Raw genomic sequence first — 25,234 nt, forward strand, 5'->3', positions numbered from 1 at the left:
TTAGGGTATGGGGCAGGATAAGAAGAGTGGATCAGAGCCAGGATGGCAGCCAACATGAACTCTGTAACAAATACTTGAGATGCTGAGAGAACCTGGAAGCCATCATGTGCTTTGTATGCTAATAGGCATCAGAGTTAGTCATTTGTCCCCAGTTTCTGTTGGACTTGACAGTAGGTGCCACTATGGAAGAGAAAATTATTTAGTAGCTGTTCTCCTAGAGCCCCTGGAAACAAGAACCAGCACCATCAATACCACCATCCCACTGACCTGTTAGAATAAAATCAGAAAACATATGGCTGTGCTCTAGTCAGCAAGTTCTGAGGTTTTCTTCAAGTGTTGCATCCTTGAGGCCCCTGCCACCCATTCAGGCCAACATGTGACCATTTCTTTTCCCTCCTTTTCTCTCTGCCCACTCCTGCCTCCTTTCCCTTCCTTCCTATTCCTTGCTTCCTCTCTTCTTCCTTAACCCCCTTCATTCTTTTCTTCTTCTTTCCTCTGCCATCTGCAGCTGTCTGCCCTGCCTGTTTTCTCAGGAGACAACATACTAGGCAACTACTGAGACAAAATGCTTCAATCCACCAGTATAGTGCTGAAGCATTCAGCTGCTCAAATGTCAAAAAAATACTTTGAAAATTAATAAGATGCACACATAAGTACTTCGCAGATGCTCTGCCCCAGTGCAGTGCTCAGTGGTTTTTATCTGTTTATTTCCTTTCTCATCCTTTCTCTCCTCTTCACCTCAGCTCAGTGACACATTTTGTAATGTGGCATCATGATGCACCAGGAGAGAGTGCCTTGGCAGGTCCTTTTATAGCAAGCCAGGCTTGTACCTGCCTGTTGCTAGGCAACTGTTGGGCAGAGCCTAGAAATGCTAACACTCAGGTATAGAGCAAGGGGAATCTAAAAAGGTGAAGTCCATAGTAACATCACCATGACTTTCAAAGAATTCTGTCCCCCCCGAATCTTATCTTAGCATCAAATAACTAAAATTCTATCTTATCTAGATCCTCTACACAATGGCCATTCTATGGACCAATCTAGATTTTGCGATCCTGTATAGAGACACCTCTCTACTACTATAAAGGTTAGAACTGGACACTCTGATGAAAAAAAGCAAGAGTTTGTTTTGTATGGCCTTGCTCTAGTTGCAGAAGTTATTTGGTTGTTGTTTTGCTCTGGGGAAATAAAAAGTATTGGAAACAATCATTTTTGAAAATTAATCAAAAAATAGGTGCAGCTGTGCTCGGCTGTAATCCCAGAACCAAGGATACTGAGCCAAGAAGATTGTGAATTCAAGTCTACCCTGGACTACTAATAATACTGCCTCTGCCTCCCCCTCCTCCTCCTCCTCCTCCTCCTCCTCCTCCTCCTCCTCCTCCTCCTCCTCTTCCTCCCCCTCCTCCTCCCCCTCCCCCTCCCCCTCCCCCTCCTCCTCCTCCTCCTCCTCCACATGATCATCATCATGGTCGTCGTCGTCGTTGTCATCATCATCTTTCAGAAATTTGTAAGAAACTAGAGATCGTTACAGTAGTGTGATCAGAGAGAGAAGACTCCCTATGGTTTGTGATCAGTACAGAAACTGAAAATGCTTCACCTTTCAGCACTTTGGTATTATCCCAATGGACAAGCTCATGATCAGTGGACTTTTCTTCTTTGAGAGACCAGCAGTTCAGAAGTCCTATTGAGTTGCACAAGGTAGGAGCTGCTTATTAGTAATGCGCAAAGGGTTCGCATGCTGGAACGAAGACTGAATGAAGAGGGGTAATGGACTGGCCCTCTATGTCAAGTAGGTTGAAAATCATGCCACCATCTTAGGTTGGTGAATAATTGATCTGTCAATATTGAAGAGTTTGTTTTTTAAGAGTCCATTTTAAAGCAGAAACACCAAATGATATTTTTATATTTCTCATGAAAAATTGTAAAACATGTTTTTATTTTTGCCCCTCCCTGTCAGTCCTCTCGCTAAGGGAATGCTGGCGATAAGCCATCATCTTTGAGATCACTCTGCCATCTTGTGGTTGTAGATGTTGGCTGTAAGGAATTGTCAAAGCTCAAAGAGTTTAGATAATCTTTAGCCACAGACCAAGTACTTCAAAAAACCCTTTGCGGCCATTTTCAAAGAATGGAATGTACTGTGGAAACAGGAAAGAAAAACAACTTTCAATGTCTCTTCATTTTTTGTTCAGTTTATCTGCTTTTGAGACTATGTATTTCAGATCAGCATACTAACTTTGGCGGGCTCTAGGGGGATAGGAAAGTCTCTGCTGACTGAGAAGGGAAAACTACAAATCCCAGGATGCCCAAGGAACAACCTAAACTCCCAGCATGCCTGAGGGGCAACACAGCGGCTGTGCAGACTTGCGCGCGGGTTCTCTTGGGATGTCAGCATGGCGGCGTTCGCAGATTTGGATCTAAGAGCGGGCTCAGACCTGAAGGCTCTGCGCGGACTCGTGGAGACCGCTGCTCACCGTGAGTCTTCTGGCTTCGCGTTGTCCTCCCTACCATCCAGCTTTGTTTGGTAGTTTTTTTCAGGCGCTATTCGGGTCTCGCGTGGGATCTGCCTGACGTCTCTAGAGGCAGATTATAGCTGCAGTATCACCCGGATCCCCTGCGTGAGAAACTCAGAGGCTCTTGACAAAACTGTTGTTACTTGTGTTTGCCCAGTCATTCGTGCAGAGGGAGAGAACAGAGGCCCAGGGGGTGGAGAGATTAGCATAGGACCTACGAGCTGATAAATGATAGAAACGGACTGCACTCCTAAGCCGGCTCTTTTTGAGTCACACGACGTCTGTCAAATACAGAAAGCTGGGTCATGGGCAGGAACTGCTGTGGAAGCTTAGAGAATGGAAAGGGTGTTACCTTATTTTTCTAGAGCATTATAAGTTCCTTGAGGATGAGCATTGATCATGGGAGCTCTCACCTGGCATAGGGCTTGCCAAATAATAGATTCTCAAAACCCTTGTAGAGGAAGGAAAGCAGGGAGTTATTGGGCTGCCTGATAAGAGGAACGACCGTTTTTTGCTTTTTGTTACTTGATTTTTGTTTTTGTCATTACTATGCATTATCTTTAAATATCAATACCCTATCATCCTGTCGGTATTTGGACAACTTAATAGATAAGAGTCGTGATTTAAATCCATTGGGGAGAGGGCACGTATCACAAACAGTACACTAACTGTTGTGATGGTAAGGCAGGCCTGTAGTGTTCCTTGTCTCAGTGTAGAGAGAGTAGTACCTCAAAAGAGGTGTGAGGGAGTCATCCCTCCTTTGCTCCCTAGGAAAGAGGAAATAGAAAGGGTATCGCAGAAGAAGTGAATGAATGATGTCAAAGGTGACAGAAAGACATATAAATCTGAGTTTTTAACATTGTGTGAACATAAACCACAGCCTAAATATGTTCCTGGCTTCTAAATGTCACAGCCAAATATGTGTACTCTTCTAAAACGCTGGGGCTGTTTCACATCATTTTCATGACACTTGAAATTCCTGTCTGCTGTTACCATCATGTGACAGATGAAGAACCTGAAACTCCACCTTAAGTAACAATAAACAGTAGGGCTCAGATCTGCCTTCTGCCCCGCCCCCTTATTGTCTAGGTCTTAGAATTGCGTCCAGGATTTTGCGTATGCTAAGCAAGCATTTTAACACTTAGCTACATCCCTAGCCTCATCCCATACTCTTGAATCTCATATCAGTATGATCACTGTGAACAAGAAAGAATATTTTTTAAATAACCTATTTTTCTATTTTTCAGTGGGATACTCAGTTGTTGCCATCAATCACATTGTTGACTTTAAGGAAAAGAAACGGGTAAAGGAGACTTTCTTGGGTTAATTGGTTACTAAATACAAGTATTTCTAAATATTCATGTCTGGAGTTGGGAATATGAACTAGAAACAAGTATAAGTACTAGTTACTTTTCTTGTTGCTATGACCACATACCTGCAAAAGCAACTTAAGGAGGGGTTTATTTTGCTTATACTCTGAAGGTACAGCCCATCGTGGCAGTAGGGGCATGAGATGGCTGGTCACAGTTTCTCCTCAGTCAGGAAGCAGAAAGAGATGAATGCTGGGGTTCTGCTCACATTGTCCCTTTTAGTTCGCTCGCTCAGGCCCCCAACCCATGATGTAGCACAGCTCCCATTCAGGGTGGAAACACCATTATAGAAATATACAGAGATATGTTTCCATGTTCATTTCTAATTCAGTCTAATTGGCAGTCAGGGATCAATCATCTAAGCGTGTTTCTTTTTTATTAAGGGAAGGTCTTGCATGTCTCTGGTCTGGAACTCACTTTGTTGCCAGGGATGACCTCCTGCCTCTACTACCCCAGTGCTGAGATTACAGGCCTATAGGGAAGGCCTTGTGCACTCACCTTGTGCTTTTTGGAAGGCAGTGTACCAGCTGTATTCCTTAAAACCCCCTGCATTTACTTACTTTAGCAGTTGAACAATCGAACATATATTCATACAAATGACTTTTGTTTTGTTTATGAGAAACTCTAATGCAGCCTAAGGAATCCTGACTTTGAGCTCATATTAACTATGTTACCTTCAAAGATGTTTAAAAGTACATTGCTCTTAAATGAACTGAAAGCATAGTATATCTTCTTGTTTACTTTGTTGCCATGGTCTCATGAACTCATTGATTTCTCTCTTTGATAGACTGTCAGTACGTATATTTCTTTTTAAGCAAACAACTGTATATATGTCATTTCTGTCTTCAAGATTGCTTTTTGTTTTGAGGGTTGTTTTGTTTGTCCTAACAGGGTTTCTGGGTATAGCCCTGGCTATCCTGGAACTTACTCTCGAGACCAGACTTACCTTGAACTCAGAGATCCTCCTGTCTCTGTGAGTGCTGGAATTAAAAGCATGTAGGCATGCACCACCACAGTCTGGCCTTTACTCATGTCCTCTGGTGTTCTTAGCATCTGCCCTTTAGTTTCTTGCCTTAAAAAAGGAGAATAGGCTGGAGAGATGGTTCAGTGGTTAAGAGCACTGACTGCGGGGTTGGGGATTTAGCTCAGTGGTAGAGCGCTTGCCTAGGAAGCGCAAGGCCCTGGGTTCGATCCCCAGCTCCGGAAAAAAAAAAAAAAAAGAGCACTGACTGCTCTACCAGCGGTCCTGAGTTCAATTCCCAGAAACCACATGGTGGCTCACAACCATCTATAATGGGGCCTGAAGCCCTCTTCTGGGGTGTCTGAAGACAGCTACAGTGAACTCATATACATAAAATAAATAAATAATTCTTTAAGAAAGAAGAAAGAAAGAGTAAAGCTATTTAGTACATTTGAATACCAGAGGTTAGCTTTCTTTGTTTTTTTTTCCCCCTGAGAGATAAAGTGTTTTGCTGTGCTTTATTCTTTATCCTATAACCAGAGCAGCTGTGTCTCTTTTGATGTAGGAAATTGAAAAGCCAGTAGCAGTTTCTGAGCTCTTCACAACTTTACCAATTGTACAGGTAGGCATTTTATCATTTAAGTGTTGAGTCTGTTCATTCAATTCAAACACACCCACGCTCACCTGGAGTTCGCTGACTTGAGCTTCACCTGCCTCCTCCTCCAGTCAGGGTCACATCGTCAGTTTCTCACTGCCATCAGGTCAGGTTTGGTGCCCTTCTCCAGTCCTACAACTGTTACATTATTCACCATGCGATTTACTGGATGAACATAGCATCGTCTTCTGCTGTTTATAAATTCCTGTGGAACAAGTGTGCTGTGTTGCTCTTGACTGTCCTTTGTGATTTTTACTATTTTCCACTGTGAAAAGACAATGAATCAATTATGTTTTATCTCTTTTAATAATTTTTTGTTTGTTTGTTCATAGGGAAAATCAAGACCAATTAAAATTTTAACTAGATTGACAATTATAGTTACAGATCCGTCTCACTGTAATGTTTTGGTAAGTTTATTATTTTTTCTCCATTTGCCTCTTAAACTGTATTAGCTATATTAACTAATGTTAAATACTGTTGCATTCCAGCTCACCCTATGCTTTCACCCCCTGTATCCCTCAAATCCATGATACTTGCCTGTGTCCCTTGTGTGTAGAAGCTATGCAATATGTGTCTCTTCCAAAAAGCTAAAAGGTCCCAACAGACAAAAAAGAAATATTCCATGATTCCAGCATTCAGGAATTGTACATTTGAATATATTTTTCATTTTTGTGTATATTATCAGGTTTAAGGTTTACCTGTTAAACAGTAAATGTATTTTATTGGTATATTCACCTATCCTAGACCAAAAGTATTTCCTTACATCTGGCATTTTAATTTATTTTGAACAGTATTGTTATTATGAGTTTGTGTATCATAGTCATAAGAATTACCCACAACATATGAAATGGTCTTATCTAGCTATGTCTATCAAATAATAATAATAATAATAATAATAATAATAACAACAACAACAATAGCAATAGCAATAATAATAACAACAGAAAAGACAAACTAAACCAATTCCACTGAGGGCTGTCTTAGTGTTTTTCTTGTGATGAAACACCATGGCCAAAAGCAACCTGGAGAGGAAATGTTTATTTCACCTTACAGTTCAACATCATACTCCATCATTTCATTAAAAGAAGTCTGAACAGGAACCTGAGGCAGAAACCTGGAGGAGCTGATACAGAGACCATGGAGAGATGCTGCTTACGGTCTTGCTCCTCATGACTTGCTCAGTCTGCTTTCTTATAGCACCCAGGACCACCATTCTAAGAGTGGCACTGACCATAATTAGCTGCCCTTCCCATGTTAGTCATCATTCAAGAAGATGCACCACAGGATTAGTGGGAGCATTTTCTTGATTGAGGTTCCCTCTTCCCAAATGCCTCTAGCGCCAAGTTGGCAATAGCCAGCATAATTGACCTCTTGTCAGCTTGACACACAAGTACATCACTGTTAAGCCATAACCTTTCCTTTCTTGTTCTTCCCCAGGATCTCATATGTGTAATAGTATCATAATAAAAAGCATTCCAATTTTTGAAAATCCCAGTCTTTAAAATTTCAAACAATTCAAAAGTTTAGTCTCAACAGCCTATGTTGGCACACACTCCCTTAATCCCAGCACTCAGGAGGCAGAGGCAAGTGAATTTCTGAGTTCAAGGACAGCTTGTTCTACAGAGTAAGTTCCAGGACAGCCAGGGCTACACAGAAACCCTGTCTCAGAAACCAAAGTAAATAAAGTTCAGTCTCTGAAGGATTCAACGTCTCCTTCAAAGTTCAAGCTTCTCTAAAATATCCAAAGTCTCCCTAAACTAGGAGTCTCTTTACTGCGAGCTCTGTAAAATAAAAAATTAGATGCATTCTTTCTTACTCCAAGAAGTGGGGTATCACCTGTCTCTGTGTTTTCTTTCCCATACATACAAAGCTGCAAGCTTACAGCTTCTAGAGTTTAGTCATTTTTTTAATAGTGGGGCAAAGTTCATCTACACATGCACAGATTGATTACTTTGTACAATAGAAAGCTGTCTCAGGATTTACTCTTTGTTCCATTTTTAAAAGAAATTTAGCATTTCTCTATATTCTCTGAATGGTTACAAATTTGGGTAAAAAGGACGTTTGTACCCTATAAGGCTCCCACCTTTGTTACCTTGAATGGGTCATGGAAATCTAGCCAAGTCTATGACTTCTAATGTATGCTCTCCCGTGTCAGCTCTCTCTCAGATGAGTGGTGGTGAACACAGGGACTTGAAGCCAGGTATGCTACCTCACACCTCATCACAGAAGACTGAGGCAGGAGAATTGGTTTAAGTTTGAGGATGTTTAGTATTGCTAGTTGACCAGGCATCTGTTTATATTTCTTGTTACTGAATGATAACATTCTTTTTGTCTTATAGAGAGCAACTTCTTCAAGGGTCCGGCTGTATGATATTGTTGCAGTGTTTCCAAAGACAGAAAAACTTTTTCATGTAAGTGACAGATGAAACAGAGTAGCATTTTCTCATATATATATATAAAATGTGTCTATCGTTATTCCATAGGAGGTACCTTGTTCATCCCACTTCTAGTTTCATTTCTGTTGTTGGGATAAAATACCCAGGTAAAAAACAACAGGGAGAAAGGCTCCGTTACTGTCCATCATTGTGGGGAAGCCAGAGCAGGAGTTTCAAGCAGCTGCTGATAACATGTCAGGCCAGACCAGAGAGAGAGGCTTATCTGTGCACTTGGCTGCTGTGCTAAGCTGTGTCTCCATTCTTAAACAGTTCAAGACACCACCGTTATCACACTACTCTCTGCCTGGGCATTAGTCCTTCCCACAGGGAACTGAGTTTTCCCACATTGATTGTCCTAGTTAAGATAATTCCCATTGACATAATCTATGGCCAAGTCAGTGTAGATAAAGTCCCTCCTGGAGACTCTCTTCCCAGGTCATTCTAGGTTGTGTCAAATTTGCAACTAAAGCTGACAACAGGCCCCATCTGGAAACTTAGAACTTTCTGTTTGCACTCAAAGTTCTGGGATTTCATAGGGCAGTGGTTCTCCACCTTCCTAAGGCAATCCTTTAGTACAATTCTTCATGCTATAGTGACCCCTAACTATAAAATTGTTTAAATTGCTTCCTTACAACTGTAATTTTGCTACTGTTATGAAATTTAAATAAATGATATGTAGGATATCTTATCTATGATCCCTGTGGAAGGATCTTTCAATTTCCTCTCCAAGAAGTTGAAACCCATGGGTTGAAAACCACTGTCATGGGGCCATATTTAAGTGGCATGTTGGGTTGGGTTGGGTTGGGTTGGGTTGGGTTGGGTTGGGTTGGGTTGGTTTGGTTTGAGCCATCCTGGTAGACATTTGATGGCGTCAATGTGAAATGGCTCATGAGTTTTCTCCTGTTTCTCTCTATGTACTTTGTTCCCTTAACATTTCTCCTTAGTATAGTCATCTCTTTTACTCAGTAACCACTTCAATTTCTAGCCTTATCTTCTACCAGTGACAGAAGAAAAGGGCCCCTCCCTCTGCAGCCCGGCTTCCTCCCCTGCAAGCTCTGAGATGTAAGCCATGTGCCACTGTGGGTGTCAGAATCAATCACATACCAGCCACCCGTTCCCCTCTGTACTCTTGAGAGCCTCTGTGAGTTGAATTCCTTTTGTGCTTTTAGAATTGACTTTTTGTTGCTTTTTCAGAAGAGAAGAGAGCTTAGCTCACTTTGTCTTCAGGGCAGACTGCCCCTGTCCTTTTAAATGCTTACAGTGGGAAGAAAAGCCTGAAATACTTTTTTTTTTTTTTTTTTTGGTTCTTTTTTTCGGAGCTGGGGACCGAACCCAGGGCCTTGCGCTTCCTAGGTAAGCGCTCTACCACTGAGCTAAATCCCCAGCCCCTGAAATACTTTTTAAAGGAATACAATTTACTGACAGGAATGAGGTATAATTACTTTTAGATGGAGTTATGTTTCCCTAACTTAGGACCAAAGAGGTCCTGTCTGCCAAAACATTTTTTAATCTTACACACATTTTTTTAACTATAGTATTTTCTTTTTTATTGCTGTTTATTTTTAAGATTGTAATTTAATTCTGTTTTTCTCTTGCCTTTTCTTCCTCTAAATCTTCCCATATCCCCCTCTTTGCTCTGTTTCAAACCCATGGTCTACTTATTCATTAATATATATTGCATGCATATATGTCTCTAAATATAGCTTGAGTCCATATGATGTTACTGTGTATGTTTTCGGGCTGACCATTTTTTAAGCAAAATTTTAGAACTGTAGGCGCATCTTTTTTCCCGATTATCCAGGAGAGGGAACCATTGATTAAGGATGCTGACACAGTTTATCCAGAAGAGGGAGCCATTGGTTAAGGATGCTGACACAGTTTATCCAGGAGAGGGAGCCATTGGTTAAGGATGCTGACACAGTTTATCCAGGAGAGGGAGCCATTGGTTAAGGATGCTGACACAGTTTATCCAGGAGAGGGAACCATTGGTTAAGGATGCTGACACAGTTTATCCAGGAGAGGGAGCCATTGGTTAAGGATGCTGACACAGTTTATCCAGGAGAGGGAGCCATTGGTTAAGGATGCTGGCACAGTTTATCCAGGAGAGGGAGCCATTGGTTAAGGATGCTGGCACAGTTTATCCAGGAGAGGGAGCCATTGGTTAAGGATGCTGGCACAGGGTCTTGGTGCTCGGCCTCTGCTGCTATCCATGTTAACAGAGGGAAGCACCACAGAACCTCAGCTTATCTAAGATGCCTGTGGACCCACAAACCATACCACCCTGGCTTTGGGGGCTTCTTTTATGAAATGCAAGATTGTATTAATTCTCAAGTATTTGTGATAGATTAAGGAAGTTGTTAATCATCAAAGACTGCTGTGGACCAGGTGTGGTGGCCTTTACTATCAGAACTCCATTGCCAGCATTTCAGAGGCGGAAGCAGGTGCGTAGTGAGTTCTAAGACAAGCACCGCCCCTGGCAAGGAAGTAGTTTTAAATGTTCTGGTCTTGTCCTGCTCCTGCAGTCTTTCAGACCCATGATGTTGGAGAATATCTGAATGCATCTTCCAAGGTAGCATCCTCAGGACACAGCCTAAGTCTTTCAGCTTCAGACTTCTGTGGGATAATTATTAAATTACAGATTATTATCTCTCCTCTACTGGATGAATCACTGGAAATGTGATACATTTTAGGTGAGCCTTGTGCACACACATGCATCTGAAAGGTGCTCACATCTGTGGGCCTCTGTCCTGGCAAGCCTGACTTCCTTGTGTGGAATAATAAATGCTGACACCAATGAAAGACACCCAGGGTAGAGGGCGGCAATGGCTCCCTCCTACCCTCTGTGCTCTGAGTACGATAACAACAAGATACACATATGCTTGTATATTTTCATGGTGACAAACTTTTCTTAGTCCATCATAGATCTGTTTTTCTCCCAAAAAAAATGTTAAAGATGGCTAAGTAAATGTATATCAATTTACCAATTTCCAGAGAAAACTGTGATACTTAGCTCCAAAACCATTTTAGACGTAATTCAATTATTTTAATGATTTGGGGAATATTAGATTAAGCCTCCCCAGTGCTAAAAACATGGGCCTGTGCCCGTGCATCACATAGTTCCTTGAATGAACCAGGTGAACATTTGGATTGATAGAAAGTTAAACCACCAAATAATTCAATCTGAAACATTTTAAATTCAAGAGGTCAGAGGAGCCAAATGAAATTGTCCTCTATGGCTGAAAGTTCTTAGCAACACATGTCCTTCCACCAACGCCTTTCCCACGAGTCAGAGGAACCCAGTTCAGCCTTACTAGGGAGTCATTGAACAGAATCATTACAAATACACAATCTTTTCATTAAAACTAATTAGGTTTGTGAGAGTAACTTCAAACAGCACAGGAATAACGTATAAAAACCGTGCCTTCCCAACTGAAACTTCTCCAGGGGCAGTCGACACTGACTTTCTCACACATCTCCTCAGAATTACCTCCCCCAATACAGCTCCCAACTCATTCACTCCAGAGGTGACTACTGCAAGCATTCTTCTGTGTTTCTTCAGAAATATTTACCTATTTCTTGTCCCCTGTCTCCCCCGTCCCTCCTGTCACCATGCTTTTGTACCTTACAGTATACGAATTCTGTAATTACGAATATGCCCCATCCTTTAAAACAAGGCACAGTCTGTTCTTTATAGTTTACTTAAGTGAAATGGAACGGTTTGTTATTCTAGCCTCTCTTTTGTGATTGGTCTGGCAATGAGAACTTTTGTCCCTAGCCTGTGTGGAATTTATAGCTATAGAATATAATCCTAGAGTCTCTATAAAATGTATGTCTGTAGGTGCTGGTCCAAGCATATCAATTTTCAATGGTCACCAGGGCTGTGGCTCAGTGGTAGCACTTGGCGTTCTCAGGACCCAGGTCTGCTTCTCAGCAACAACGATGAAGTAAAATGGTGGTGGCTAAAGCGCTCCTCGCTGTGTTACTAAAAATGAACAGATGCTGGGCTCAGCTCGGTTCCCCTTCAGAGCTTTTCTTCAGTTACTCTCTGTGAGTTGACAGCTGCTGCAGAGAGATGTGCAGATTCTGTAGAATTCAAGGGTTTCTGTGAGAGCATAGTGTCTCGGGCTTACCAAGGAACTCTGACTGTGCTCAGCCACATGGCCTCTAGTCACCACTGAGCCGTGGGACTGGAGCAGGAATGACTGCGGCTGAGATTCTGAGGAAAATGAGAGAGGTGAGTGAGTGAGTCACTGCTGAAGAACTGTGCCCATCTTACCAGGACTGCCAGGACTTTGTTCCCGGTTCCTTACACCACCTTTCACCTACCATACTGCACACACTGACTCAGCAAGAATGCATTAGCACTCACGGCTTAATTATTGTTTTTCTTATGTATATCTAAGTATTCTCATGCATGTGTGCATGTAAACCACACACATCTTTGCCTAATGCTCACAGGCTGGAAGAAGGTGTTGGATTCCCTGAGACTGGAATTGCGTCATGTGGGTTCTGGGAACAGAACCCAGGTCCTCTGAAGAAGCAGTAAATAAATGTTCTTAACTGCCCAGCCATCTCTTCAACATGGTACAGAACAGCCAATCCTTTTTACCTCTATAAATCTGATCCGAAGTCACCAATCCATTCATAAATAAGAGCTCATTCATTTATAAAACAGCAGCTGAATGACTGTCATCTAGGCCCTCCTGACTTGCGTCCTGTAACCTGTCAATAGCTTTCCTTTCCTCCCTAAGTATTTTGTCTGTTTTGGTTGCTGTGTTTGTCTCATTTATTTCCTATGTGGTTTATACAAGTACTTTAAAAACTCCATTAGAGGTGAGTGTGGAGAATTGCTCAACAAACAAAGGTAAAAATGCACTCTCATTTGATTTCTCTCAGCTCTGCTTGAACTTCATTAAACTGTTTCTGTTAGTATATGAAGAAAAGGCCGTCAGCCGTGGTGCGCTATCTCTTAGCCACAGAGTAGTCTGGCTGGCCAATTCCTGGCAAGAAAGATGCTCAGGAAAACAGCTTGTGGAGAAATGCACTGTGCATGCATTCCTCTTGGCCTTCCAACTCCTCGGGCTCCAGAACAGTTACCTTCTCTTTTCTGGAATGATCCAAAGTAAAACTCTAGATACTGATCCTAACTAACCAGCTCGTTCATAGATAGAAGTGTGATGAGCTAGAGGACCCTCAGGCACTGACTTGTGAGACTTAAACCATCCAAGTCACACCTGAAAGCATAGCAAACAACTGGCCTCGTAATAGTTTATTACAGTTCAACACAGAACTACCATGACGTCTGCAGAGTAAGACATACTGTTTATGTTTCTGTATATTGGATACAACCACGTCTCTCCTTCCAGTAAGTGCCAATTTTCTGGAATCTGTCTTTTCTTCTTGGCAGGTTGCTTGTACACACTTAGATGTGGATTTAGTCTGTATCACCGTAACAGAGAAATTACCATTTTACTTCAAAAGACCTCCTATTAATGTGGTAAGTGTCGCTCTTTGTCTGCTGAACTTGGATCTGTAGAAACTTGTCTGCAGTTCAAAAAAGAACAGAAGAAATCTCTGTTCTTAGGGAACAGAACCCGGGTAATTGATTAATGGAGCAACTTTAGAAAAGAGAATTTTGTTTTTCTAAACTGACCAAAAGAAGAAGAAAGCAGGCTTCAGATAGAAATTATCTAAGCTGGGAGCGTCAGGGAGGCCCAGGGAATACAGTGCTTTCTGTGCAAGCATGAGATCTTTAGTTCGAATCTCCAGCACCCACATTAACACCAGGCAGCATGGCAACCTGCTTTTACTCTCAGCGTGGGGGAAACAGACGGGAACAATGTGACTAGCTAGACTGAGTCAGGTGCTCTGGGGTCAAGTGTGAGGCCCTGCCTCAGTAGACAATGTAAAGATGTTCCACACACACACACACACACACACACACACAGAGAGAGAGAGAGAGAGAGAGAGAGAGAGAGAGAGAGAGAGAGAGAGAGAGAGAGAGAGAGGAAAGTATCTTAGCTGAGGGTGCTGGCACTCCAAGCTACTCCAGAGGCACCTGAGCCAGGAGTTCCAGACCAGCAGCAGCGCACTTAGACCTTGTCCCAAAAATCAAGAAAGGAGTCGAGTAACTATTGAGACATGTTTTGAAAAGCTTAGGAACTAAAATGTATAAAAAATATTTCTCAAATCGATGTTTAATAATGAGAGATACTTAAAACCTCACTATTGACATTAGGACAGAAAAGAAAAGGTAAAGACTCTGAGTCCTAGGGACACCAGAAAATTGAGATATAAAAGGACATGGTGTGAAGTCCCCAGGGAATGGCGACTGAGATTACAGTGCACTGGGGCATGCTGGCTCCCAGAAGAACCATACAGCAGGGTAGCCATGTGTTCAGGGACGGTTTTCTCCCTGTTGACGTAGACTTTTCTCATTATTCTAATATATAATTTTCTCTTTTTCCTATACCTTCATCTTTCATCTGCCATTGCCTTCCAAGTCTCACCACCACCCCTCCCCCATTCCATGAGGGAAAGGTAGTGTTACCTCACACCAGTGACTGAAGGAAAGGTAGCATTACCTCACACCAGTGACTGAGGGAAAGGTAGCATTACCTCACACCAGTGACTGAGGGAAAGGTAGCGTTACCTCACACCAGTGACTGAGGGAAAGGTAGCGTTACCTCACACCAGTGACTGAGGGAAAGGTAGCATTACCTCACACCAGTGACTGAGGGAAAGGTAGCGTTACCTCACACCAGTGACTGAGGGAAAGGTAGCGTTACCTCACACCAGTGACTGAGGGAAAGGTAGCGTTACCTCACACCAGTGACTGAGGGAAAGGTAGCGTTACCTCACACCAATGACTGAGGGAAAGGTAGCATTACCTCACACCAGTGACTGAGGGAAAGGTAGCATTACCTCACACCAGTGACTGAGGGAAAGGTAGCATTACCTCACACCAGTGACTGAAGGAAAGGTAGCATTACCTCACACCAGTGACTGAGGGAAAGGTAGCATTACCTCACACCAGTGACTGAGGGAAAGGTAGCGTTACCTCACACCAGTGACTGAGGGAAAGGTAGCGTTACCTCACACCAGTGACTGAGGGAAAGATAGCGTTACCTCACACCAGTGACTGAGGGAAAGGTAGCGTTACCTCACACCAGTGACTGAGGGAAAGGTAGCGTTACCTCACACCAGTGACTGAGGGAAAGGTAGCGTTACCTCACACCAGTGACTGAGGGAAAGGTAGCGTTACCTCACACCAGTGACTGAGGGAAAGATAGCGTTACCTCACACCAGTGACTGAGGGAAAGGTAGCGTTACCTCACACCAGTGACTGAGGGAAAGGTAGCGTTACTTCACACCAGTGACTGAGGGAAAGGTAGCGTTACCTCACACCAGTGACTGAGGGAAAGGTAGCGTTACCTCACACCAATGACTGAGGGAAAGGTAGCATTACCTCACACCAGTGACTGAGGGAAAGGTAGCATTACCTCACACCAGTGACTGAGGGAAAGGTAGCATTACCTCACACCAGTGACTGAGGGAAAGGTAGCATTACCTCACACCAGTGACTGAGGGAAAGGTAGCGTTACCTCACACCAGTGACTGAGGGAAAGGTAGCGTTACCTCACACCAGTGACCGATTTGTACTTATGAGGTCAGTGCAGCTGGTAACTATTTGCTTTGCTGGCCAGAACCTAAATCTATTCTTTAGTGCAGTGACTTTCAGAATTCAGTTATGTTATCAAAAACTATTATCCAAGAAAAAGGTTTAGCAAGCATTCTGAACCCCATGTTGACTTATGTCAGAATTCAACTACTATTTTTAGTGGACAGTTTCCTTACTCTTTACCTGTTGTAAAATTGTATCTTTTTCACTTTTTGTCTCCTTTTTTCTTGTGGAGTTTCTGCTTGATCCTGAGGATTAGGGATAACAATGAGGGGAGTAGGGGTTGGGGATTTAGCTCAGTGGTAGAGCGCTTGCTAGCAAGCCCAAGGCCCTGGGTTCGGTCCCCAGCTCCAAAAAAAAAGAAAAAAAAAAAAATGAGGGGAGTAAATTGTCTGTTTGGTGTGGGAAATGTAAGATGATTTATGTTCTAACCCTAAGTGTATACTACTAAAACGGTTTTTGAAAAGTGCCAAAACTGTACAGAAAAAAATATCCATCAGCTCTTCTGAGCCTGCTGCTGAACCTCAACCCAGCCAGGTTAGTGGTGGCATTTCTAAATACAGTCTTCCGACCTTGGAGTTGGGAATCTATGGCATGCAACAGCTCACTTATCAAATGCAGGCTGCCAGGCCATCCGGCTTCACGCCCAGGCCTCAGATAGATGCGCCTGCTGCCTGTCAGATAAGACCTCCGTGGTGCACACATGGGAGCAGCTCACAGGCATTTGGTGCTCGGGCACTGCTAGGTACAGAGGACCCAAGTGTGCGGTCATCTTGTCCGTGTATTTATTTTTCCTGTCTTCAAAAGACAATCTCTGTCTTAAAAACTTGCCTCTGCTTTTTACCACTTCAGACTGCCAATGCTTCCCACAAAACAGCATTCCTAGAATTAAATAATGCAGGCCACTGTGCATATTTTTGATATATTTAACAATATTTTCACATTAATACCTAGGAGACCTCTTTTCTAGACAATTTGCCTGAATGAGCTTATGCACAGTTTTGTGTCCTTGGCTAGGAAGCAACGGTGACATTCGGTAGTCAAGTGTGGGGGGAGCAGTGCACAGCGTGCAATTCCCCAAGGCCAAGGTGCTCGTTATTAGGCAGTTGTCACTGTTGGGCAGGGACATATGCATGAGGGGAATGGTGCCAGGGTGGCGCGAGGAAAGTGGCCTGCAAGGTCGGCACCAGGACACCACCACCCGCCGGTTATCTTAAGTGTTTGGTATTTGTGGCATGATTCCCACCCACAGTTTCAGTTTAAGAATTCTGAAAAGTTTTTAAATTTGACAAAAGGGATGTATAATATTTATTGGTACCTGTTTTTAAAAAATCTGGTATGAACATTGAGCACATGTTGTTTAATAAGAGCTAGATGGAGGTGAGGACGGAAAGGCTGCCCAGGATTACATTTAGTCTTTATCTGGTATGGAAGCCGCAGAGTGAGCTGTCCTGGAAGCTGAAAGGTCCCTATCCATTTATTCACTCACTTTCATTAGAGAGAGAAAACTAGAAACAGAGGCCCATATTTTCATTTGGGGCAAATTGTACTATATAGGAATTATATATATTATATAGGTGTGCCAAGACAGTAAGTACATCACGGTAAAAACTGTGTTGTTCATACACACCATATACACATTTAAAACTTAATAAAAAAACAATTGTCGCTTCATGATGGCCAGAAAATTGAGAGAAATAAAGGACAAAGCCAGGGTCCTGGCATTCTTTACAGAAGCATGGGCCAAAAGGCAGTCCTTCCCTCCTTGCAGTTTGTACCACTGCTGAAATGTTACAGAAGCAGTGTAATGGAAGGAAGATCTGTGTTGACTCACAGACTTGGGGACACAGCTCATCATGGCTGGGAAGGTGAGCAGCAGGCAGCTATGTGGTGACAGCAAGGCAACCAGAACAGAGATGGGGAACAGGAAGCAGAGTGGTCTAAACCCTCAGCAGCCCTCTTCCTCTAGATAGGTTCCACCTCCCCAAGGTTCCACAGCCTCCAAACCAGCGCTAACAGCTGGGGACCAAGTGCCCAGGACATGGGCTTCTGAGAGACATTACCCGTTCGAAGTACAATGTGGCCGAAGTCAAGGTGTCAGCAGGCTGTACTTTCTCCAAAATCTACGGGGAGCATTTGAGTTGTTGGGGCTGGCGGTGATTTACTGACCATAGTAACACCATTCTTTGTCCTTATTATAAATGTGCTTTCCCTGTGTGTCTCTGGCTATCTTGTAAGAACACCAGTCCCCTCATTTGATCACCTGCACTGACCCTGTCTCCAGTAAACATTGCAGTCTGAGACTGCAGGGTAGGAGTGGAACGTATCTTTATGGATTGGACACAACTTGGCTCACAGTACCCAGCTGCCCCACTCTAGTGTTTATCCTGCTGATATGCTGACCCTCATCTGCTGGTCAGGGCCTTGTGAATACCGCGCCTGCTGCACCTCCGTAGTAAGGGACTCGGCAGCAGGAAAGAAAATGGAGCCTACAGGCCAATAAGGAAAAGCTTTCAAATCAGGCAAGACAAGACTGTAGCAAGCCACGTTAGGTAAGAAAAAAGGAAACATGACACCTATTCACAGTTGTTTATATTTATATGATGAAACTGGAAGAACATGGAAGAAATAAATGAAAGTGATTACCGCAGTGGGGGCAGACTCAAGGAGAACTCACTGTTTCCTGATATGGCTTTGATCAGTGAATCGGGAGATGATGAGACCTGAGTGAATGATACACTGGAAGGCTGTCTACCCCGAGTTCAGTGAATAGGGAGATGAGGAGACGTGAATGGATGATACACTAGAAAGCTGTCTGCCCTGATTTCTGCAGAGACAGTGGTTGTTAGGGCAACCTTGGGCGTGCTGCCCTGGAATAGACTGTTGGTTTCCACTCTTCCTTCTCCAAAGCTCAGCTTAAGTTTTTGGTACATGGAATTTTATTACCAGTGTCTCCTGATTCAAGCATCACATGCTGCCCTTGGTGACATCATTGTGACTGCTATTTCTTAGGGAAACAAAACAGCCTCATCATCTGCCTATTCAGGCCCTCTGTTCAGACATGAGAACAAAAGCCAATCAGGCAGGCTCTGTCATTCTCTGAAGACATTATTACGAACAATCACATGATGAGCTTACAGCAATTTACATAAAAATGCTCTCAGGAGCAGGAGACCAGGTAATGACTGTATTTTATTCATCTAAAACAGTAAAGTTTTATGAAAGAAATACTCACAGCCTTCAATGCCACATTATCTTTAATTTTTTTTTCTCAAGAGTTTTCTTAGCAGTTTTAAAGTGAACCTGATTAATGTACCAAGACCAGAATCATATTTTTCCCCATTCCTCTCTCAAAAGAAGTTTTTATTTTGCTGTAATTCCCATACAAGTTTAAAAGTTTAAATTCACTCAACTAGAAGCACTTAGGGATCTGTCTGTCATCCAGCACCATCTCGTTCACGTCCTTTATTCCCCCCATCTTCCTACTGCCCAATAATTTGCATCTGCAACTGGAACAGTAGGGAAATATGGATTAGGTTCCTTCGTGTAATTAACTTTAGCAAAAGAAATAGCTGAGGAGTTAACTAGAAATGACCAAAACAGTGTTTTTCTTTATCTGTGGGTTTCCTTCAAGTTCATTCCAGTTCCTAGATACTCTACAGTGAACAGTGGCCTCGAGTTATGAGGAGGAGAAGCAGTTAGACCAGCTTCAGAAGTGTAAAAGCCAGGAAACAGGTGCTTGTTTAATTGCAATGCCAGCATTGGTGTAGCAAATGCCATTCCTGGAAGAAATGCAAGCCAGAGAATTAGAAGTGGGAAAGACGTAGGAAAATGTAAAAGCTTCTAGCGTTAAGACCACAGGACATACGGAAGACAGGTAGGGGTGGAGCAGGGAAGAGGAAGAAACGTCAAGGAAGAACAGGAGCCTTCGCTGGAGAGCTCTAGGTGACTTCAGGTCTACGACATCAGTCCCTCCACTCCCGGGACTGAGCAGTGAGCTGCATAGAAGCTGGCCTACAGGGGGTTGGGGATTTAGCTCAGTGGTAGAGCGCTTGCCTAGGAAGCGCAAGGCCCTGGGTTCGGTCCCCAGCTCCGAAAAAAAGAACCAAAAAAAAAAAAAAAAAAAAAAAAAAAAGAAGAAGCTGGCCTACAGAGACTGACACTGTCCTGCGTGGACAGGGCCAGCTATCCTCCTGCACTTATTCAGGATCCACTGTAACCTACATGACTTCAGCAATTCCTGTCTGATCCTTGCCTCCATACTAAAGCCCCTCACATGTTTCCCCTGGCTTTCAATGAACCTTAAACAGAGCTAGACAACATGGGGACGGGTCCGTGAGTCTCAGCCACAGTGTTTTTCTAAGTAACACCATTCTTCACACATAGCATTGTTAGCCATGGCGGTCATTGTTCAGTTATGCAACTACATGTAGTAGGTGACATAGCTGTGAGGGTCCTCGCTCTTGTTCCTCAGGCCCTTCAGGTCTTCATCTCCTTTTCCTTCATTGGGGGTCAAGTTGCTTGGCTGTCTGTTGGCTCAGTTTCCCTACATATGGGAACATCCTTTTCTTTGGACCGTGTGAGTAGCGGCTTTGCGCCTCCTCCCCACACAAGCGTTGCTGTCTTCCCCCTCTGCAGTTCCTGTTTATATTGGTAGGCCCCACAGCTGACTAAGCTCTGTCATAGCCTCGTGTCTGTCTTTCTCACACAGATGGGGTGCAGAGTTGTGGGTCTGCCTTTCTTTAAGCCAGGCCCTTCCCGTGCAGGAGACATGCATAGAGGGGAGAGAGGAGGTGGAGACAGACTGCAGGGGAAGTAGTTAACATACTTGTCTTTGACAGTTTACACTTTGTCTTCTCTATCTCTGGGAAAGGCGATCGAGCGAGGCCTGGGCTTTGAGCTGGTCTATGGTCCTGCTATCAGAGACGCAACCATGAGAAGGTACACAATCTCCAATGCCCTCAATCTGATGCAGATCTGCAAAGGAAAGGTATAGTTCCTGCGCCCAGGGTGCTTTCTGCCAATGGCGGTTTAGTAGTGTGTCCATGCTGTCAACTGACTCCTGGCCTTAAGCAGAAAATTCTCAGGACACTAGATTCTTCGATTTCAAGGAGCTTTGCAAGAGTTTGTAAAAACTCCCCAGGGAGGAGTAAGATACGGAAGAAAGATGTGCCAAAAGCCCCTGGTTTTGATAAGGGATTTGTAGTTTGCCACAATGAAAAGTTAGTAGTTGATTATCGCTGAGTGAGTTAAAGTTACAGCTTCTAATTCATCTGCACTAAGATGTATTCACAAAGTTTATTCTGCTTTTATTATTGGCAGCCTTGAGTGTGACATGAGAGCTTTTAATGGTTTCCCACTAATTACCTACCTTATCTTTAAAAAAAAAAAAAACGAAAGTATTTTAGTCTTAAATGTTAAAACGGGATTGCTGGTCATTTGTTCTATACAGTTCTTCAATTATTTTATTAATTATCTAAGATTAATATTGCTCACTCTCTGTTTTATAGAACGTAATTCTGTCCAGTGCTGCAGAAAGGGTAAGCATAGCATGGAATACCTTGTCTCCGTGGTTAAAACGTCACTGTGCTCTCAGGACAACTGACGGACTGCCAGTCTGTGCTTTTAACTGATTTGCCATGGTGATTGCTAAGTATATCCCGTTCATGCGGCCTTCAGGTTGGGCCTGTGTATGTTTATATTAGGAAATAACTAGAAAACAGTGGTTTTACTTCTCCCTTTACCTTGTTAACAACGCCTTTATATGGTTTGTTATTTATTTTTAGAAAATTATCACAATTATAAGGATCTTAATTTATGAAATTTACTTATCTTTGGATACTGAGTTGTACTTACTTATTGTAAATAATTAAAATGTTAATAACATCTCGTTCTATTTTCTGTTTTCCTTATGTCAGCCTTTGGAAATAAGAGGACCATATGACGTGGCCAACTTGTATCCTCTGTGTTCTGTTTAAACATGTGTTCCTATTGGGTGTTGATCAGAAGACAAGTTCAGGAGTTCGGTCTCTCCTTCCATCCTGTGGGTCTTAGGCATCCGTCCTAGGCCACAGGGTTGGCAGCAGGCACCCTTACCTTCTGCCATCACATTGAGCTAGAATTTTCCCTTAGAAAATGTAATCAAAAGTGCTGTTAGAGTTAGCCTGATGTTCCTTATCCTTTGGTTGGAAATTTCCTGATCAGCTGCCTCACAAGCCAATTACAACCAGTTGTAGACTTCTTTATCCTTTCCTGGTTTTCTTTGTTTGTTTGTTTGTTTGTTTGTTTTCTTTTTTTCGGAGCTGGGGACCGAACCCAGGGCCTTGCGCTTGCTAGGCAAGCGCTCTACCACTGAGCTAAATCCCCAACCCCCCTTTCCTGGTTTTCTGATTAAGCAGAAGAAAAGAGAGGCGAGGGACTATGCAGGATGAAAACAGTTAAATGAGGCTTCTCAGGTGCAGTCTCAGTCGGGCTAAGACCTGCTGTAGAGTTAGTCTGTCTGCCACTGTGGCCAGGTGAGCTGTCCTCTGTTTGTGTTCGTGTTGTCTCCTACCCTTTGGCTGACTGGGTTGAAGTCCTTACTGACCCTGTCAGAGGGCTGCTGTTCGGGCTGTCCGAAAATGAAGGCAAGGCTGCCGTGTCCACAAACTGCCGAGCTGCATTTCTCCATGGAGGTGAGCATATTCATATCGTAGGGTCCCAGAGGCAGGTCATCGTCAATAATTGACGTATGTGTGCCCGTTACCCTTCCTACAGAGTTCCCATAAGGAACCAGTTCTAACCAGTTCTAACCAAACGCTGGTCCCTCCCCTCACTTCAGGCTTTACTTTCTGTAGTGTGCGTTATATGTCGTTATATGTCGTTTGCCTTACAGAAGTGACTCCACAGTGTCCTCTGCCCACATTCTCAGAGGCCTTTGACTCCCTCCTGCTTCTCACTGGATGGTCTCTCTCCCGGCTAAAGCCAAAAATAAAAAAATAAAAAAAAAAAAAAGTTTCAGGAACAGAAATGGGAATAGTAGTGTTAGTTTGACAGGATCTAGAACCATCTCATTCCAGAATCGCCTGTGAGGGGTTATCTAGATTACAGTGAGCCCCTGGGAATGCAAGGGTTTGGTTAGTGGATGTGAGAAGACCCTACTCCCTGGGTAGAGGTCCTGGATTGTATACGGCAGAGAAAGCAAGCTAAGCACCAGCGCTCAGACCTGTGCTCCTTAGCTGGGACTGCGACATGGCTGGGTGCTTCAGGCCTTGAGCTCTTGAGCTCCCTACCGTGATGGACTCACCTTGTGCTGTGGGCTGAAATAAACCCATTTACTCTATGAGTTGCTCTTATCAGGGTATTCTATAACAGCAACAGAAAAGAAACAAAAATATTAAACCATTAATTAAAAAAAACAAACATTTTTGGGTCTGGATAGATGGCTCAGTGGTTAAGAGCACTGACTGCTCTTCCAGATGTCCTGAGTTCAATTCCCAGCAACCACATGGTGGCTCACAACCATCTGTAATGAGATCTGATGCCCTCTTCTGGTGTGTCTGAAGACAGTGTCCTTACATATATAAAATAAATAAATGTTAAAAAAAAATTTTTTTAAGTCCGGCTATCTAAACTCAGTCTATAACTTTTGTGTTCATCATAACTCAGAATGTTTCTCATTTGGGTTTACGTGATCATGCATCTGCTGTTACGTATTTTGGGTGGGTTGGGGGTATTGCTTATGTAAAGATATTATACTAGGTTAAAAGGCCATTTCTTTGTAATTTAATAAATGTGCTTTGAGTATATATCCCTCCATACCCCTCCACCCTCCTTGTCTCACCCCCATTAGTCTCTTGTGCATACTCACACACACACACACACACACACACCGTTAGTCCTCTTTGTGCAGACTCTCCTCCAGTCGGTCCTTCTGACCCACTCCCTCCCACCACCTCCCATTAGTCCCCTTGGTCCTGAGGCAGGTCCCTCCGACTCCTGGACTTCTCCCATGGTCTGCACATGCACCGTTTGTGTACTGGAGTGGAGTGTGAAGCCCATGGTGAGAGGCAGAACCCACATCCCCTGCAGCACTGCTCTTCCCCCTTCCTCCTCACCCTGCCCTTCCTCAGTGTCACTTTTCAGTGTGCTCCTTAGTTCATCAGGCAGGTGACTGTCCTGTGCCTTCATTGTAATGTCTATTCGAAGTGCACTTCCTTCCCAGCATTTTGAACATGTAAGGATCTTACATTCTGTATAACAGCGCCCAGCCTGCTAACACGTGCTTAACACAAGTTGTCTAGATCTAAGTTCAGCTCCACTGCTAACTGAGCCGAGCATACAAGGCAATCCCTCTGCATGGTAGGTGGCTACTGTACACCAGGCCACTGTTGGTCAGTACAGAGGTGCAGTGACAACTAGGATAGTGATGGCATGTGGGATAGGAAGAGGTCACCACAGCCCTTGCTGTGGGAGCAGTGCAAAAATGCTTGTGGTTCCCTGTCTTTTTACCCTACATAAAGCAGCTGCTAGGCCACTTATGGCTGGCTCTGACCTGACCTCATCAGATGCCATGGAGAGAGCCGTGGAGAATCCCTGCTCTGCAGCTTACCTAAAGGAAATCCTTAGGAACAAACCAGATGGTCAAAATACTGATCATAACCGGCACCCACGCCCTCAAGAGCTCTCTCTGGCTTTCTTATTTACAGGGCTATAGGCCAAGGAAAATGGGGTAATGCTGGGTAAACCAACATCTGCTGCAGTCTCCGCTCTCAGGAGGCTAAGGCAGGAGGCTCAGAGTTGGCTGGACTGTGTAAGGAGTTCAAGGCCAGCCTGGGTACAGGTGAGATCCTGTCTCAATGAAACAGCAGTAAAACTGTGTTTATCAATGTGATTTCTGTGTTACAGAAACTAGGAAAACTGCTTTTGGAATTATTTCTACAGTGAAGAAGCCCCGGTCATCAGAAGCAGAGGATGAATCTCTTCCAGCGTGCAAGAAAGCTAAACATGAGGGCTGAGGAGACAGCCTGAGTCTCCATCACGCTGCTCCTCCCCTCACAGCTCATCAGTCACTGCAAATACACTCCGCTCGGCTGACGTTTTCACTAAACTAGAAACCAAGTCTATAAAAACAGCTTCATATTCAGACATTAAAACAGCAAATAAAACCCAGTGAAGCATTTTTAAAGACTAACGATTAATTTAGATATACTTTTAAAAGAAAAACTATTACCCTTCATGTGAGTAATGAATAGCAGTAGGTGCACTGAAACAAGATGTCTCGATATTGTAAAATATTGAAAAATAATAAATTAATGTTTTTTGTTCTTGGTACATATGGATTTGTAACTTTTACTATCCCAAAAAGTGGTTATTTTGAAGACTTAAGCTCTGTTGTGCAGGTGACTTTAACCAACTGATTATGTTTTAAGCTCTTTGATGTCCTGCTCGGGTTAAAGCCTTTCTGAAGGCCTCCTGGACCTGTGAAAGGAGAAGGGCACTCACAAGAGTTGCTTATCCCCTCTATGTGCTCCCTCCTGCCTTCAAGTTGTCCTGAAGACATATTCCTCCCTTTAGTTAGACATCATTCAGTAGCTAATACTGATTTTCCTAGTTGCTATAGGTTTAAAGCATTTGGCTCAAAAAA

At 43.4% G+C, this 25,234-nt stretch overlaps 1 protein-coding gene across 6 annotated transcripts; it reads left to right on the forward strand.

The window, feature by feature from the left end:
- Positions 1 to 2,366: 2,366 nt before the first annotated feature.
- Rpp30 (ribonuclease P/MRP subunit p30) lies at positions 2,367 to 25,234 on the forward strand. Of its 6 annotated transcripts, none has more exons than XM_087590346.1 (12): positions 2,367 to 2,469; positions 3,755 to 3,810; positions 5,384 to 5,460; positions 5,826 to 5,900; positions 7,833 to 7,904; positions 8,914 to 9,069; positions 13,336 to 13,425; positions 20,483 to 20,599; positions 21,120 to 21,149; positions 21,528 to 21,565; positions 22,204 to 22,283; positions 24,496 to 24,921. In XM_087590346.1, exons 6-12 carry the CDS (start codon positions 8,998 to 9,000, stop codon positions 24,603 to 24,605), a joined length of 537 nt encoding a protein of 178 aa, XP_087446472.1. In that variant the 5' UTR covers positions 2,367 to 2,469; positions 3,755 to 3,810; positions 5,384 to 5,460; positions 5,826 to 5,900; positions 7,833 to 7,904; positions 8,914 to 8,997; the 3' UTR covers positions 24,606 to 24,921. The 6 variants fall into 6 exon arrangements, 5 of the variants coding, with proteins under 5 accessions (XP_087446472.1, XP_087446469.1, XP_087446488.1 ...); XM_087590343.1 differs by having other exon boundaries at positions 5,404 to 5,460; XR_015640749.1 differs by lacking the exon at positions 8,914 to 9,069 and having other exon boundaries at positions 5,404 to 5,460; positions 20,483 to 20,550.

Source organism: Rattus norvegicus, chromosome 1 (assembly GCF_021556685.1).
Source record: "Rattus norvegicus strain SHRSP/BbbUtx chromosome 1, alternate assembly SHRSP_T2T, whole genome shotgun sequence".
In the NCBI taxonomy this organism is placed as follows: domain Eukaryota; kingdom Metazoa; phylum Chordata; class Mammalia; order Rodentia; family Muridae; genus Rattus; species Rattus norvegicus.

Coding starts and splice junctions, on each gene's coding strand:
- Rpp30 (NM_001191083.1), top strand. CDS start 2,388: ATGGCGGCGTTCGCAGATTTGGATCTAAGAGCGGGCTCAGACCTGAAG. Junction 20,600..21,119: donor TGCAGATCTGCAAAGGAAAG/GTATAGTTCCTG, acceptor TCTGTTTTATAG/AACGTAATTCTGTCCAGTGC. Junction 21,566..22,203: donor CCATATGACGTGGCCAACTT/GTATCCTCTGTG, acceptor TGACCCTGTCAG/AGGGCTGCTGTTCGGGCTGT.